The sequence below is a fragment of the Phyllobates terribilis genome, unplaced genomic scaffold (assembly GCF_046119375.1).
Source record: "Phyllobates terribilis strain yellow unplaced genomic scaffold, ASM4611937v1 Scaffold_3__8_contigs__length_932513732, whole genome shotgun sequence".
NCBI classification, from domain to species: Eukaryota; Metazoa; Chordata; class Amphibia; order Anura; family Dendrobatidae; genus Phyllobates; species Phyllobates terribilis.
This window is the reverse complement of record NW_027362763.1, coordinates 471,111,766-471,129,967: the sequence shown is the minus strand read 5'-3', so window position 1 is coordinate 471,129,967 and position 18,202 is coordinate 471,111,766. Positions and strand designations below refer to the sequence as shown.

General features: G+C 44.0%; 2 protein-coding genes across 2 annotated transcripts in view; both read right to left on the bottom strand.

Annotated features, from left to right (window-relative positions):
• CDC40 (cell division cycle 40) overlaps positions 1 to 8,099 on the bottom strand; it is a 58,270-nt gene extending 50,171 nt beyond the window's left edge. Inside the window, exon 1 of the mRNA XM_073675852.1 lies at positions 7,915 to 8,099. Within this exon, the coding sequence (XP_073531953.1) occupies positions 7,915 to 8,055 (141 nt within the window). The 5' untranslated portion in view covers positions 8,056 to 8,099. The remainder of the gene's footprint in view (positions 1 to 7,914) is intronic.
• Positions 3,681 to 5,633, bottom strand: LOC141257846 (uncharacterized). Its single transcript, XM_073672858.1, has 3 exons — positions 5,239 to 5,633; positions 4,830 to 5,109; positions 3,681 to 3,737 (listed from the first exon to the last, which is right to left on the bottom strand). Exons 1-3 carry the CDS (start codon positions 5,631 to 5,633, stop codon positions 3,681 to 3,683), a joined length of 732 nt encoding a protein of 243 aa, XP_073528959.1.
• Positions 8,100 to 18,202: the final 10,103 nt, after the last annotated feature.

Genomic DNA, 18,202 nt, shown 5'->3' with positions numbered 1-18,202 from the left:
ACCGTGGTCTGTATGGAATTGTTCAATAAAGGGCCCAAAATTAAGATAACATAGATGGGAGAGGTCTCTATGAATAGGAATTCCTAAGTATTTGATACCCTGTGAGGGCCAGGCAAAGGGAAAGTTGGACTGGATGGAATCCTATATGGATTTAGGGAGGGAGACATCGAGGGCCTCAGACTTCGCTGCATTGATTTTAAAATTTTACCATGTAACAAAGTGATCTATTTCAGCCATAACAGCAGGGATGGATATATGTGATTGAGTGATATATACTAGGACATCATCAGCAAATAGAGAGCACTTGTACTCGGTGCCTCCCACCTCAATCCACCTAATATTGGGGTTATGGCGAATTGATGAGAGCAGGTGCTCCGTCACTAGGATGTATAAGAGAGGGGACAGAGGACATTCCTGCCTTGTCCCATTGGTGATTGTGAAAGGTGATGAAAATGTTCTGACGCACCCCCTGGGCCTTGGGACACCCGGAGCCGGACCCTTTTTGGTGGATGCTGGTGGTTGTAGTCTTCGTGGCGGCGATCCGGTTCCGTGGCTCAGGGCGGTCAAACCAGTGGCGGAACTATTTATGTGGTTTTGATGTTTAAATGTCCGACTACGCCACCCGTGGATTGCGGTCAGAGTGAACCGCCGCTACAGGGCAGACCGCTAAGGCTGGTGTTGTGGGTGCAGCAGAGCGTAGCATAACTCCCCACGGGAGGAGTATAGCCTCAGGGCAGTGTATGCGGAGGATGGGGGTGATGGTGCAGGGCAGCAGCAGTAACGACACGGAGTCAGTGATGCAGTTCAGGGCCTTTACTCACAGTTCTTATTATCCAGACCACGTCTGCAGGTAACGGCTGCCCACGTCGTACTGTGCTCACCAGGTGAGGGGCTCAGACAACTCCCAGATAACTTTGGAGCGCTTCACAGGACCCCCTTTGTGTGTCCTTTGTCTGGCCTTTCTTACCAACACTTCTGTCCGGCTGCCTCGGGCCTCCTCTTGGTAAACTTGGCGCCAGTTTCCCTGACCCTATGTGGTGCCTTCCTAGCGGGTGGAGCAAGGGGCTGCGCCACATAAAATGTCAGAGCCTCCGGTTTCTAGCTGAGGGTCGTTTCCTGCCTCCACTAGTTCGGGGACCGGTCTCCCCCTTTGGCCTGACCCCTCCACGCAGGTGGATTCGGGCGTGCGGTGGCGACTCGCCCGTCCGCACCCCTGGGATCCCTTCATTCCTCGTTCCTGGAGCCTTCTCCGCTCCTCTTCCTTCCTTCTCCCTCTTGCAGGCCTGGGCCTCTGTTACTAGGCCCGCCTCCGGAGCAGAGCTCATGCAGAGCCCCTGCTCCCTGCCACTTCTGCTCAGACTTCTCTGCACTGAACTAAGATGGTGCCCACCTTTTATACTCCCTTCTCAATGCACCCAGGAACTGCTTCCTCCCTGCTCCTGCACTGCAGGGTTCCCCTTCCTCAGTGTTCCCTCCCCCCACTCCAGCCAGGGACAGGGACTGTCGTGCCCATCTCAGGGGCATATTGGTCGCCCTGCCCCACGGCAATGTGGTGTAATGCATGCAGGTGTCGGGTCCTGATCCACACTCCATCCTTATCTGAGAGTGAGATATCACACCTCTGGGTGAGGTGCAATACGTCTGTAGCAACCGAGCCCTCGGTGCTACAGTTCCATTTATCTTCAGCCTAGGTGACGTATTGTGATACAGGGCCGTGATTTTGGCTATAAAAGGGTCCCCTAGACCCCTACCCCAAGCTTTTTAAGAGAATCATATATGGCGTGCCAGGAGACTCTATGGAATGCTTTCTCAGCATCCAACGAGAGTATCTACTTACAAATTTTTAACTGCATCTAGCCCAGGAAATACTTTGTGCCTAGTAGCAGTGTCTGCTAGTCAGCGGATTATCCAGGCTGTTAAGCAAGCTACACCACCTGTAGTTTGGACACTTAATTTTTTCAAAGGAAATGCTTCGGGACCACGGGATACTTAGTGAAGAGCATCAGGAGGCACCCCAAGGCATAGGGGCTGGGACTGGCACTAGGATGCCTTGCGGTGGACAGCCGAGCTCGATCCTTATAAAAGCTTTTTAACTGCAGCAGCTTTAGTGGACGCTACTGGAGCTGGAATTACGCGGCTGCTGGCATGAGACTTGCCCTCCAATAGATCCTTGTAAATGGATTTAAAGTGTATTCATTCAAATTAGAGGGACAATTTAAATTAAAAAGCTTAGAGCTGCCTCCACCACAGGGGGGCTCTCTCGACCCACCAGCGGACAGGCACCAGTATTGGGAGAGGGGGGCTGGCCGTCAGGGTTCACCGCGGCTCTGGCACAAACCCGGCGACACGGAGGTGGCACGGGCAGGAGCGGACTGGCCGTCTCGGCTTCTCACTTTTTGGATTTTAGAAGGGCATGACATGCCTATATCTGTGTCTCCCCCTCCTTTTACTCCTCCACCTCTTTTCTTTTCGCATGACTATATGTACTTGTCACTTTTCCATGTGTTAGTTGTGTCTTCTGAGCAGTTTGTCAGCTTTTGGACACCTTTGAAGGTGTTTTCTATGTGTTTCTATGTGTTTTTGTTTGCCTGCCATTGGTTTTAACGGTGCTCGAAGGTGTTCGACGAACAGTTCGACGAACAGTTCGGCGAACACACGGGTGTTCGACGAACCGAACCGAACTCGAACACTACGGGGGTGGCTCAACACTACTACTGTACTCAATTTATTATATATTTTAGGAGTCGGTCCATTTTATACCGACTCCACCAAAATGGGCTCCGACTCAGACTCCTCAGCCCTGTTATAACACACACTTGATAAATTGCATTTTTTTTTTTTTTTGCAATCTTAGCTTACTTTTAATTTTTTTTCCCCTGTTTTCTGGTAAAATCGGATGGTATCATTCAAAAGTACAACTCCTTACACAGCTATGACAGGGGAAAAATAAAAGTATTCACTTTATTTGGTGCAAATTTGTTTAGCCTTTACAAGGAGGTGTGGGTCACAGGGTAATAATGCGGAGAAGTCCAAAGTTACCTTTAGAGAATCCTGTGAGCCTTGGCACAATAAAAATTAGCACTAAATATAAAGCGTCATTTAAAACCATATGGTGAACAAAAAAAAATAAAATAGAATACTCAGGGGGTCAGTGGGAATAAAATAACAAATACAGTCACTTTTAACCTGGTGACAGTCAGCTATCCCCTATTACACCTTCACTTGTGTTCAAACCTGCCTCTGCAAATGACATCAGGAGAACTGTGTCATGAGCGTCATGGTAAGGATTAATCAGCATGAGCAGCAGCCCAAGTTTACCATGCACAATGCTAAGCATCAGCTGGAGTGGCGTAAAACACCCTACCATCTACTCCGGTGTGGTGGAAACATGTTCTACGAAGTGAAGAATCCCATTTCAGTTTTTCTCGTACGAGTTCTATCCATGTTTTTCATGGATAGAAGCAAATTGTCTCTTCAGAGAGGAAGAGGACTAGAACTCTAGTGCCACCTACAGGAAGTAGCAATCCTAAAAGTAAATAGTGACCCTTTAACGAGCCTTACCACATGATTTAAGATATAAGCCAGAACCAGAAACTCACGGTTAGAACTCCTACCTATTGTAGTGTACTGGGCTGTTCACATGTCCATGTATTTTTTGCGGCTGAGTGGTCCGCACAAAATCACAGAGACATGTCCGATTTTGTTCCGAGTGTTGGATTGAGCTTGTCAATGCATTTCTATGGGTAAGTGAAAAAAAAAGTCAGAAAGCATTCAGATCCCATCCATGTGCTCTCCATTTTGCATGGCATGTTTGATACGAGAAGCTTGAAAAACCAGCATCAGTTTTTTTTGTTCAGAAAAAAAACAAAACAATCAAATTCTGACCAAACTATGATGGTCAATTATTGTTTTTACCTCTCCTTACTCCAAATGCTATATCTTATTAATTTCCTGTTTATATAGATATACGAGGGCTTGTTTATGTGAGACGAGTTGTACTTTTGAATATCACCATTCATTTTACCATTTAATGTACTGAAAAATGGGGAAAAAAAATCAAAGTGTGAGGAATTCTGCCATTGATTATTGGGCTATTATACCGTTTACTGTGTTACAAATGACCTGGCAACATGATTCTTCATCTCAGTACGATTACGGTGATACCAAAATTGTATCTTTTTTTTCTAATAGCGGAAAAAAAGAGAAATTTCAGAAAAAAAAAACGTAGGTCCCGATTCATCAACACCAGCGTTTTTCACACTAGTCTTGATGAGGTGACTGAGTGGAGTAGCCACCTATATACGGAAAAAAAGTGAATGATTGCTGGGACCCCCCCATTGACCCTGAGAACCAGGGCTGTGGAGTCGGTAAGCCAGACCTCTGACTCTTCAATTTCCATGACACCGACTCCCTCATACAGTATAGACCAAAAGTTTGGACACACCTTCTCATTTAAAGATTTTTCTGTATTTTCTTGACTATGAAAATTGAACATTCACACTGAAGGCATCAAAACTATGAATTAACACATGTGGAATTATATACTTAACAAAAAAGTGTGAAACAACTGAAAATATGTCTTATATTCTAGGTGCTTCAAAGTAGCCACCTTTTGCTTTGATGACTGCTTTGCACACTCTTGGCATTCTCTTAATGAGCTTCAAGAGGTAGTCACCAGAAATGGTCTTCCAACAATCTTGAAGGAGCTCCCAGAGATGCTTAGCACTTGTTGGCCCTTTTGCCTTCACTCTGCGGTCCAGCTCACCCCAAACCATCTCGATTGGATTCAGGTCTGGTGACTGTGGAGGCCAGGTCATCTGGTGTAGCACCCCATCACTCTCCATCTTGGTCAAATAGCCCTTACACAGCCTGGAGGTGTGTTTGGGGTCATTGTCCTGTTGAAAAATAAATGATGGTCCAACTAAATGCAAACCGAATGGAATAGCATGCCGCTGCAAGATGCTGTGGTAGCTATGCTGGTTCAGTATGCCTTCAATTTTGAATAAATCCCCAACAGTGTCACCAGCAAAGCACCCACACACCATCACACCTCCTCCTCCATGCTTCACGGTGGGAACCAGGCATGTAGAGTCCATCTGTTCACCTTTTCTGCGTCGCACAAAGACACGGTGGTTGGAACCAAAGATCTCAAATTTGGACTCATAAGACCAAAGCACAGATTTCCACTGGTCTAATGTCCATTCCTTGTGTTCTTTAGCCCAAACAAGTCTCTTCTGCTTGTTGCCTGTCCTTAGCAGTGGTTTCCTAGCAGCTATTTTACCATGAAGGCCTGCTGCACAAAGCCTCCTCTTAACAGTTGTTGAAGAGATGAGTCTGCTGCTAGAACTCTGTGTGACATTGACCTGGTCTCTAATCTGAGCTGCTGTTAACCTGCGATTTCTGAGGCTGGTGACTCGGATAAACTTATCCTCAGAAGCAGAGGTGACTCTTGGTCTTCCTTTCCTGGGGCGGTCCTCATGTGAGCCAGTTTCTTTGTAGCGCTTGATGGTTTTTGCAACTGCTCTTGGGGACACTTTCAACGTTTTCCCAATTTTTTGCACTGACTGACCTTCATTTCTTAAAGTAATGATGGCCACTCGTTTTTCTGTACTTAGCTGCTTTTTTCTTGCCATAATACAAATTCTAACAGTATATTCAGTAGGACTATCAGCTGTGTATCCACCTGACTTCTGCACAAAACAACTGATGGTCCCAACCCCATTTATAAGGCAAGAAATCCCACTTATTAAACCTGCAGGGCACACCTGTGAAGTGAAAACCATTTCCATTGACTACCTCTTGAAGCTCATCAAGAGAATGCCAAGAGTGTGCAAAGCAGTCATCAAAGCAAAAGGTGGCTACTTTGAAGAACCTAGAATATAAAAGACATATTTTCAGTTGTTTCACACTTTTTTGTTAAGTATATAATTCCACATGTGTTAATTCATAGTTTTGATACCTTCAGTGTGAATGTACAATTTTCATAGTAATGAAAATACAGAAAAATCTTTAAATGAGAAGGTGTGTCCAAACTTTTGGTCTGTACTGTACATGGCTCATTTTTAAGTGATAAATTTACTGTAGCACAGAATCATCTCAGCTAAAAGTCTAGACCCTTAGATCAGGTATCCAGGTGTTAGAATGGCCAAGTCAAAGTCCAGACCTGAATCCAACGAGAATCTGTGGAAAGAGCTGAAAACTGCTGTTCACAAACACTCTCCATCCAACCTCAATGAGCTCGAGCTGTTTTGCAAGGAAGAATGGGCAAGAATTTCAGCCTTTCGATGTGCAAAACTAATAGACAAACCCCAAGCGACTTGCAGCTGTAATCGCAGCAAAAGGTGGCGCTACAAAGTATTAACTCAAGGCGGCCGAATAATATTGCACGCCCCACTTTTCAGTTTTTAATTTGTTAAAAAAGTTTAAAATATCCAATAAATTTCGTTCCACTTCATGATTGTGTCCCACTTGTTGTTGATTCTTCCCAAAAAAATAGGATTTTATATCTTTATGTTTGAAGCCAGAAATGTGGCAAAAGGTAGAAAAGTTCAAAGCCAAATACTTTCACAATGCACTGTATCTTCTTAGGAGTTGAAGTTGGTCCATTTTATAGCGACTGCACAGCCCTGCTGAGAACAAGGGTCCTGAAGAACCCCTATGTGACTGATCATCTATATCCATTAGTGATAAACATTATCACTTCACTTACAAAAGGCAATGTTGGGACCCCAGTGCTGTCAGTCAGTGCCGGGGGTGTGGTATGAGGCGCCGCTCACTATGCACTGAGCGATGACTGCCGGCCGCACCCCTATGATTGAAAGCCCAAGGCTGCCAGGAGGAATAAAGTTCATTTCCTCCCGGTAACGGGGATCTCACTACAGGCGCTGGACAGTTTCAGAATGCTATTAACCCCATATCTGCAGGTTAACAGCATCTCTTTACATGACCGGATCCCTTTAAATTGTAGCAGTCCAGGCAATGAGACACCCACAGATCACTGAAACAGCAGGGCAGAAGTACTTATCTTGTGCACACAGTGGTGTACAGACCTACAACCCCCCCCCCCCCCCTTCAAATGGCTACAATGTCAAAAAAGCATTTTAAATGCTTAGTTAAACCCTGAACGCATACATGTCATGTGATATGTGTCAGAAGAGACATTTGCTTATATGACCATCCTAGTGTGCTTAACTGCAGCCTCCTAAAGCCCATAAGTCCAGCCCCATAAGTCCAAATCGGGTGTAAACTATAATTTTATATATCTCAATGTATACAGTTGGGAGAAAAAAAAATACACAGCTCAGTCCAGACATCAGTTACATTGCATGAGTGTGCTGGCGCATGTAGATCCAAGGCACAAGTGGAGGGGACAGACAGACAAAAGAGGGTCCCTTTGAAGTCCAGTAACCCATCATAATTCCCACCTTTATGTTTCTATGACAGTAGCTGCTTCGGAGGTGTAAGTGGGCCACTTATCTCTTTGTCCAGGCTGCACCAATGGAGTGTCCACCTCTGCTGTATCGGGCACGAAACCATCTCCTTGGCTCTTCAGTTTTAATGTTTAGATGCAGGGCAGCATCCGCGCCTGGTTACTGCGCCAGTTATGCTTTGGGTATCTCGTAGTGCAGAGCTGAGCCATGTACTGTGCATCTCCAATCAGAGCCCCCTTACTGCACTCATACAGGTCTAGTCCTCACCATCAGACACTGATCTATTCCCATAGGAAGTACAGGTCAATTCTTAGAAACCCCTTTAATTAACATCGTGGACAAAATCCACCAAAGGCGACAATGCAGCCATAAGCATTCCTTATGCAGCCGGGGCATGGAAGGGTTAACCTTTGCTCGGTTGCTCTGGACTGTGTAGTAGAAGTTCCCCTGCTACAGGGGAGCAGAGCGCCCATCCCTCACCCACCTTCACTGCTACCTCCGGCGCAGAGTCCACCACACGTACTATTCCAGAGCTCGGCTGTAAATGAGCGCTAGCCCGCTCGTCTTCATCACATTCAGACTCAGACCCACTGCTGTAAGACACAAGGGAAGCCCCAGCTGCCATGACACCGACGGAAGTACGTCATTCAATCCCCGCTGACGCACGGCCTCATGGGAAGCCATCCAGACGGAAACTGAGTGTTCGCCGCAGTTGTTTTAATAAAGTTAGTTGTTAAAAAAAAAACAACACAGCTACAATCCGAGCAGCAGTGCTGTGTAGTGATGCGGTGTTATCACCTTCCCTGGCCTCAGTGTCTCAGACCAGCGCAGCAATGCTCACTATTACCCGGCCCCTCCTGGACCGGGGGAAATACATGCGGTTTACGAAGAATTCTTTGGACTACTTTATCATTTAGTTTATTCTTAGCAGTGTTTCCCAACCTGTGACTCTCCAGCTAATGAAATACTACAACGCCCATCATGTCCTGAAATCCACAGGATGCCAGGCATGCTGGGAATTGTAGTTCTGCAGGCGCTGGAGAGTCACAGGTTCTGGAACACACATTCGCTTAAAAAAAGTATGCGTGAGAGGGTCTGTCTACTATCCGTGTGACACGTACCAGAATAAAATGCATTCAAGAAATGACTGATTTCTATGTGTTAAAGATGTGCAGAGATAATAGATAGATATCCATCAGATATAGAATTAGTGCCTTTAGTCTATAGCTTATCCTACAGCTTTCTATTAACCTAATAAAGGGAAAAAATGACATGGGGTTCCCCCCCCCATTTTTTGTAACCAGTAAAGGTAAAGCTGTGAGCTGATATTATCAGGCTGGGAAGGGCCGTGGTTATTGGGCCCTTCCCAGCCTAGAAATACCAGCCTCAGCTACCCTAGAAGTGGAGCGTCACATTACATGCTCCAATTCTGATGCTCCACCTTTGTTTTTCCCGATACCATGGTGTTTTAGCAATCGAGGTAATGCTGGTTGGGGTTGATGTCAGCTGTAATGTGGCCAAAAACAAAGCTGACATCAAGCCCTAGTGATAATCAGACACCCTCATCACTAACCCAGTAATAAAAAGGAAACATACATGTCGGGTCTCGTGCAGCGCTGCGTGACCTGGAAAGTTGTTTGCAAAGCCTAGGGAGCGTCGAAGTGAGGCTCCATAACTTTGTATGGCGGATTCGCTGGACTCCGTGGACGGGGAGTGTTTATTTCAATAAAATATTTTATGAGTGTTTTTCCTTTTTATTACTGAGTTAGTAATGAGGGTGTCTGGTAGACACCTCTGCAATACTAGCACCAGGGCTTGATGGCAGCAGGGTTTTTGGACAAATCACCGCTGACATCAACCCCAAGCCCCATTACCCCGATTGCAACTGCAGCATTGCAATCGGGAAGAGCAAAGGCGAAGCACCAGAATTGGCGCATCTCATGTGATTCTCCATTTCTGGGGTGGCTGAGGGCTGGTATTTTTAGGCTGGGAAGGGCCTAATAACCAGGGACCTTCCCAGCCTGATAATATCAGCTCACAGCTGTTTGATTTACCTTTGATGGTTACCAAAAATAGGGGAGACCTCACGTCATTTTTTTTCATTTATTAGGTTAATAGAAAGCCGTACAATAAGTTTCACATGCAAGGCACAAATTATATATCTTTTGATATCTATCTAATCTCATATCTATTATCTCTGCACATCTTTAACATATAAAAATCAGCGATTTCTTGAATACATTTAATTCCGGTACGTGTCACACAGATGTCATCCGTGTGCTGTACTAATTTACATGGACCCATTGACCAGTATTGGCCCTCGTCATCCGTGCGGCCAGGAAAAAAATGGACATGTCTCTGTGTGGTTCAGACGGACATGTGAAGATCACCATAGGTTTTAATAGGTACTTGTGGATACGTGTCTCTGGTAAATGTGAAAACAGATGCCACCCGTACTGGAGACACAGACATGTGAAGGGGGCCTAATGCTTGTTTTATTAACTCTTGGCACTCCAGCTGCAAGATCATTTGTTGGAGCAGTTTTGTTGTGGCTATTTTAGTGTGCAATCTCTATAACTTGGCATTCAGTTTATATTACAGTACTCATTGTGAAAGCAGTACTGCTAGTTCGGCAATATTTGTCACCAAGAGCTGACAAAATATGCCCGTATTAATAGATCATAATGTCAAGCAAATTTGGAACATTTTAAGTGAGATCAGATGTTGCGTATTCATTGTGGACTTCCAGCTAATATAGTAAAAGTGCAGTGTGCTCGGCTGTTTGAAGGAATTGTTCATCACTTTTTTTTCTAATACAAAGCCCAGCTTGCTCGAAGATAATTATAAACAAATCTATGCTCAACTACTTATGCCCTAGTGCTCATCTGTAGCATTACCCATGTCCCCCACCTGTCACCTTGCTTTCTCTTTCAACAGTGAATGTTATGTGATTGCAGCAACCAATCAGTGACCAACTGAAGCCTGTACGACCAGCACCTGGTGTCCGTATGTCCTAGTCTGATCATACAGACCAAAGCTTTGCTAAGGGAGAGTATGATCTTTGTAGCACCTTCCAGCCTGGAAGGTAAAAGGGTTATAGGGGCCCGGCTCCTTTTGGAGAAAAAGATGCTATGTATATTTTAGCAGAATTTGAGTAAGAGAAAGCCCACTCAGAAATTAAAGCGTAACCATCATTTTAATTTTATAAATCATTAGTACACATGAAAATAAGCAACTTTGTAACATATTTTATCAGACAAATTTGCTTCTTTGTCCACCAGAATTGATCAGTAATTATCAAAAATTCTCAATTCCGCGGCTAAAATCGGTATTCGGTGAAGACAGACTTTCCCATTACTGAGATAGGAGATAGAATCTTATCAGTAGCAGCTGCTATGTAGACAAAGGAGCTAGAGGCAGAGCTCCTCCCTCCTCTCATCTGCATATAATCTTATCAGTAATAACGGCCCTGTGTTATCCCAGTAAGGCTGAGTTCACACGATGCGTTTTTAATGTGTTTCTGCTGCGTTTTTGCAGTTGCGGAAACGCATTAAAAACGCATGGTAGAAGGGCAGCAATGTTCCCCAATTGAAATCCACATGTGCTGTGCCCATGATGCGGATTTTTCCGCAGCGTAAACGCTGCGCTCAAAAATCCTCAGCATGTCAATTAATTTTGCGTAAACGCGGCGTTTTCGCCGCCATTGACTTGCATTAGAACGCGCCAATTCCGCAAGACTGCATTTGTACTTGCGCTATTGGCGCGTTCTAATGTGCGGATGGTACCCGGGTGTAGATGAGAGGAGAGTCTCCTCCACACCCAGGTACTATTAAAATAGCTGTAAAAAAAGAATAAAATAAAAAATAAATGTCTACTTACCTTCTGTCGGCCCGCGCACCGCTCCTGCTTGGTTCCCGGCACTTTGCAGTGAGTTGAAGGACCTGTGCTGACGTCAGAGTCATGTGACGGGTCACGTGACGCTGACGTCGGCAGGTCTTTCAATTCAAAGTTGCCGGCGAGGGAGAACGGATTGAGCAGGACAGCGCGGGCCATCAGAGGGTAAAGTATACATTTATTTTTTATTTTTACCACTCTCTCGGGTCACACTATATAAATTCATGCCGGTTGCATGGATTTATATAGTGTGACCTAAGCACTTTCCAGGTGATGCTAAAATCGCCTGGAAAGCGCTTGTCAATCCGCATGCGGAAACGCATGTGAATCCGCATGTATTCCGCAGGAAAAACGCATGCACAATCTGCATGCGTTTTTTCTGCCAGGGAGATGCAGAAATGATGCAGAAATTTTCTGCTTCATTTCTGCATCGTGTGCACATACCCTAATGGTAAAATCTGTAGTTTTCTTCCATTTCTCTGAGTATTGCATGGCCTGATATTGAGGTGAATATGACGAGATGTCCTCTCCTGAGAAGATTGTTAATAGTGTTGAGCGAGTATGTTCTATTAACCCTTTCGCCAAGTATGCTCGGGCCGAGCTCCGAGTATTTACAGCTGCTCGGTGATAAGGTTAAATCGCTCCCGTGAACATGATTTGCAACTGTTTGACAGTTTTATTACATGTGAGGAATGTCTATTTCTTACACATTCCTCACATGTAATAAATCTGTGAAACAGTTGCAAATCATGCACACGGGAGCGATTTAACCTTATCACAGAGCAGCTGTAAATACTCGGAGCTCGGCCCGAGCATACTCGGACAGAACATACTCGCTCAACCCTAATTGTTAACCATCTTGAATGTTTTCTATTTGTGAATGATCTTTCTCACGGTAGAATGATGGACTCTAAATTGTTTTGAAATGGCCCAATAGCCCTTTCCCTATCGATGGACAGCAATAATTGCTTCTCTAAGATCATTGCTCACATTTCCTCCTTGGTATTGTGTTGACACACACCTAAATGCTCCACACCAGCAAACTTCCAAAACTTCTGCTTTCATAGAGGTGGCATTTGTTTAGCAGCATCTGGCTGCAAGTTACCCTCCTAACTCCTATGGAAGCAGTAAAGGTGTACTTAATATTTCACACACTGCTTCTGCATTTTGGCTTAATTTTTGTTAAATAAATAAGTACAGTGTATAATTTGTCATGTTGTTGTTCATTTGAGGTTGTATTTGTCTAATTTTTAAGACCTTCTAAGGAGATGTTTATTCCCTAAATTGCTCAGTCCTTCATCCTTAAAAACATCTCCAGAATCTGACATTTTCTCACCTTTAAATCTGCTCTTGTTCATTCTTCCCCCCGAAGAAGCGGAACGCGAAACGCGCGTTGGGGTTATCCCTCCTTCCACAGTGACCAGGTTGTATTGCCTCTTCCCTCCACTCCCTATATACCTACTATGTCATGATATATTTTGTGTTTATTTTATGATGGATTTTCTTTGACACGTGTCTACATCATATTCCAAACTGGCACTTAGCCATATGTCATTTTATCATAACTCTTAGTTTTTTCAGGGCTTTTTGTGGCAGTGGTAATTTTGAGGCTCTTTCCCCATTTTTAAGGCCTGATATAGCATCATCCGTGGACTTTTCTTATCATTGCACGCTACACTTTACAGTTCTATGACAATTTCTCTTTACAGGTTTTTTATACCGTTGAATCTCTTTGAGTAACCTAATAATTTGGGTCCTCTTTATTATGAACTGTTATAGTACTATTATTATTTATTGCATGTGACACTTTATTAAGGTTGTTTGTTTGGACAGGCCTCTCCTGCCTTGACATAACCTTGGATGTGTTTATATCTGTCTACTATCTTGTTGGATTATACCTCCAACCTACTTACTGTGGTATCCTTCTATTTACTTCTCCTTTGTAGAAATGTACTTTTATTGATTGTTTTTTTTAATAATTTGAATAGTATTTTTATTTGCATCTATACTTCTTTTTTCATGATTGGATTGCTTTGAATGAAGTATTGCATTCAATAGGCCCTCAACTTTATTTGGAATATCTTGTTCATTCTTGTCTGAACTACTGCAACTCTATTGATTGGTCTCCCTCTTACTAAACACTCTCCTCTCCAATCCATCCTGAATTCAGCAGCCAGGATCATATTTCTGTCCAGTCGTTACACTGATGCCTTCTCCTTGTTCAAGTCATTACACTGGTTGCCCATCCACTTCAGAGTACAATATAAACTTATCACTTTCACCAAAAAAACTATCTACAGTTCTGTACCGCCATACATCTCTTCCCTCATCTCTGTCTATCACTCTACCTGTGCTCTCCATTCAGCAACTGAGCTAAGACTAACATCCTCTGTAATCCGAACGTCCCACTTACGTTTCCAAGACTTCTCTCGTGCCGCACCAGTTCTCTGGAATGCACTACCATAGACAATCTGATTAATACCTAGAACCCATATTTTTAAGCGTGCTCTAAAACACATCTCTTTGGACAGGTCTATCACCTTTCACTAATCTAACTCTTCCCTGTTCCCCTTTTATAAATGTGGTGAGAGGTCCTCTTTATAGTAAAATCCTAGAAAACTTTTTATTAATGCATTATATTAAACATTCCCTCACTAGACAAGTTGTAGATTTACATTAGATGTCATACAGTCTAACCTGTGTTTTAGGGTGTTTTTTCATTTATCTGCATGTCTTTTGAGTATGTACATTTCCTCTTTCCAAGCCTACAGAGTAGATAGGTAAATGGGTGATACTTCAAAAGCCTATTCTCCCACATACAGTCCCCAAAAGGGACAAGTTCACTTTAGCTGAATCCCCCTTTTGTTGTTTTGTCTTATCTGGTGAGGTGCATTCTAAGGAACCCTGGTCCAGAAGGACGGTTCTTGAGTAATATGGACAATTTGATGCTGGTGCAGCAGGACAGTTTCGTGGGAAGTGGAGGGATGTGGTGTTCAAGATGTAACTGGCTGTAGAGGATATGCCAAACTGGTGTAGCAGAGATGGAACGGTGTTGACCGAAACAGCAACGACTAATGTAGCAGCACTGAATCAGCAATGACTAATGTCGCAAAGCTGGATCAGCAATGACTGATGCAGCAGAGGTGCAACAGCAATGACTGATGAATCAGAGCAGGAACAATGATGAAAGATGTAGCAAAGCAGGAACAGTGATGACTGTTATAAAATAACTTGTACAGTGTTGAAAGATGTAGCAGAGACGGCACAGCATTGTCCAATGTAGCAGGTCTGGAACAGCGTTGACTGATGTAGGAGAATTGTAGTAGCAGTGCTGGAACAACGATGTAGCAAAGTTGTATTAGTGGAGGTTCCCAGCACAAAATAATAGCATGATATCAACTAGATGAGGAACTGGCTTGAAATGACCCAGGCCGATGACATCATTGTGTGCATTGGGTAGCCTCATTAAAAGAGATGGGACCGTCCGGCTGCACCATATAACTGCTTAAAACAGTTATCACCATCATCAGTTGCTAAATCAGGGTTCTTTTATGGATAACAGAAGGAGATCCCTCTAGGTCAGTATCCTCAAGAACCGTCAACAGATCATATTTTCAGGATTTCCTTACTATTACCCAGGTAATAATTCTAGGGATTTCCTTAAATGCCCAGGTGATAATTCCATAATATGTTCAATACAATTAAATCCTGAAAACATGATCTGTTGGTGGTCCCTGAATACTAGAGTTGGAGAACACTGTTCTAGGATGAGAGCATGATTAGTATTGATTGCAGTGTTTTATGGTTGTATTCCCATGTGATCACAGGAATGTAAATATATGTGGAGAATAGCTCCTGCTGAGGATATACTGTCCATGATGTGAGGCAGTGACTGGGATCGTATACGAGGGACGTTATATATCCCCAGAAAGTGTACAGAGACCTATTAAATCCATTGGAGTGCATTGCAGTCACAGACACACCTGCAGCTGCAATGCAGGAATGAAGGTGAGCATTGACCTGGTCAGGCTATCTGGCTAAGGCAGATTAGTAAAACCTGGCAGGGCCTTCATTTCTTGGAGGAGGCTATAGGAAGGCAGTGGGGCGGTCTCCTCCCTCCAACCCGGTTTTCCAGTGGCTCTTGCCACAGGTCCTTTAACCCCTTTCTGGCCCAGGGCGTATTAGTACGTATCTGTGCCCTGGGCCTTATGGGACTGATACGTATTAATACGCCCTGGCGATTTCGCCCGCACACAAGCGGTGCGGGCGAGATCGCCGCCGGGTGTCAGCTGATTATTACAGCTGACACCCGGTGCTATGTGCAGGGAACGGTCCCGCACCGCTCCCAGAACATTTACCCCCGAAATGCTGCGATCGAAATCAATCGCAGCATTCCGGTGGCAAGAGGAGGCAAGCGCTATACTTACTTTCTCTGCCGGCGTCTCGCGGCGTCTGAGTCTGGTCCCGGATGTTGCCATGGTGACCCGACGTCATCATGACAACATCCGGGACACCAGGAGGCAGGAAGTTGCTTTGGTTATGTGCAGTGCACGACCAAATCAACTTCTCCCTGTGCAGCACTGACAGGCTGCATGGCATGGCACGGTCGAAAAATAAAAAAGTTATAGCTCTCAGAACAAAGCGATGCAAAAACAATTCTTTTTTCTATAAAATAGTTTTTATTGTGTAAAAGCGCCAAAATATAAAAAAATATATAAATGTAGTACCGCTATAAACGTACTGACCCAAAGAATAAAGCTATCTTATCAATTTTACCATACGCAGAACAGCATAAAACAAAACTCAAAAAAACAATTCCTGAATTGATGTTTTTTGTTTATTCTGCCTTCTAAAAATCATAATAGAAAGCGATCAAAAAATGTCACGTGCCCGAAAATGGTACCAATAAAAACGTCAACTTGTCCCGCAAAAAACAAGCCGGCCGAAATATGGAAAAATTATAGATCTCAAAATATGGCGATGTAAAAACTAGTCTGGAAAAAAAATGCGTCTTTTAGTGTGTGACAGCTGTCAAACATAAAAAACCTCTATAAATCTGGTATTGCTGTAATTGCACCAACCCGAAGAATAAAGTCGTCTAATCACTTTTACCGCACGAGGAACGGCGTAAAAAATGAACTTTAGGGTTAGGGTTGTGCTAGGGTTAGGGTTGTGCTAGGGTTTGGGTTGTGCTAGGGTTTGGGTTAGGGTTGTGTTAGGGTTGGGGTTGGGCTAAGGTTAGGGTTGCCCTAGGTTTAGGGTTGTGCTAGGGTTAGGGTTAGGCTAAGGTTAGGGTTAGGCTATGGTTAGAGTTGGACAAGGGTTGGGCTAAGGTTAGGGTTGGGGTTGGGATTTTTTCAGAAATAAAGAAAAAAAAATGACGATATGGCGACTAATGTTGAGCGCAAGTGCTCGCTACTTGAGTTTGCATCGGGTGAGTATAGTGGGTGCTCGAGTGACATGCCCCAAATGTTTTGCAGCTGTTATACAGCCAAAAAAACCTTGCGGGGATTGCCTACCATGCACGAGCGATCCCCGCATGTTTTTTTTTGGGTGTCTAATAACCGTGAAACATGCTGGGCGGGGACTCGAGCATGTCACTCGAGCACCCGCGATACTTGGTGCATACCTGAGCACTCGATGCAAACTCAAATAGCGAGCACTTGCATTCAAGACTAATGACAACTTATTCAATATGATGACCTAATGTTATCAAATTCTGTGTCGTACCTCTGGGTTCAAAATGTTCACTATACCCCTTGATAAAATCCTTGAGGGGTGTAGTTTCCAAAATGGTGTCACTTGTGGGGGGTTTCCACTATTTAGGCACATCAGTGGCTCTCCAAAGGCGACATGGCATCCACTCTCGATTCCAGCTAATTTTGCGTTCAAAAAGTCACACAGTGTTCCTTCCCTTCTGGACTCTGCCGTGCGCCCAAACACTGTATTTTCCCCACATATGGGGTATTGGCGTACTCAGGAAAAATTGCACAACAATTTTTGAGGTCCATTTTCTCCTCTTACCCTTGTGAAAATAAAAAAATGGGGGCTAAAAGATAATTTTTGTGGAAAAAGTTTGATTTTTTTATTTTCACGGCTCCATGTTATAAACTTCTGTACAACACTTGGGGGTTCAGGGTGCTCACCACACATCTAGATAAGTTCCCTGAGGGGTCTAGTTTCCAAAATGGTGTCACTTGTGGGGGGTTTCTACTGTTTAGGCACATCAGGGGCACATCCGCTAATTATTCAAGCAAATTTTACATTCAAAAAGTCAAATGGTGCTCCTTCCCTTCCAAACACTGCCGTATGCCCAAGCAGTAGTTTTCCCCCACATATGGGGTATCTGCCTACTCAGGAGAAATTGCACAAGTTGCATGGTGCAATTTCTCCTGTTACCCTTATGAAAATGCAAAACTGGGGGCTGAAAAACATTTTTGTGGGAAAAATGTGAAAATTTTATTTTTACGGCTCCATGTTATAAACTTCTGTGAAGCACCTGGGGGTTCAAGATGCTGACCAAACATTTAGATAAGTTCCCTGAGGGGTCTAGTTTCCAAAATGGTGTCAGTTGTGGGGGGTTTCCACTGTTTAGGCACATCAGGGGCTCTCCAAACGCAACATGACATCCGCTAATTATTCAAGCAAATTTTACATTCAAAAAGTCAAATAGCGCTCCTTCCCTTCCGAACCCTGCCGTGCGTCCAAACAGTGGTTTTCCCGCACATATGGGGTATCGGCTTACTCAGGAGAAATTGCACAACAAATTTCATGGTGCAATTTCTCCTGTTACCCTTATGAAAATGCAAAATTGGGGGCTGAAAAACATTTTTGTTGAAAAAATGTGAACATTTTATTTTTACGGTTCAATGTTATAA

Bases quoted from the DNA above. Each gene is read 5' to 3' on its own strand.
- LOC141257846 (XM_073672858.1), bottom strand. From the start codon at position 5,633: ATGGCAAGAAAAAAGCAGCTAAGTACAGAAAAACGAGTGGCCATCATT. The intron at 5,110-5,238 runs GCAGAAGAGACT...TGTGCGACGCAG, and splicing joins CTGCTAAGGACAGGCAACAA to AAAAGGTGAACAGATGGACT. The intron at 3,738-4,829 runs GTGCTACACCAG...ACTTACCCATAG, and splicing joins CCAAGATGGAGAGTGATGGG to AAATGCATTGACAAGCTCAA.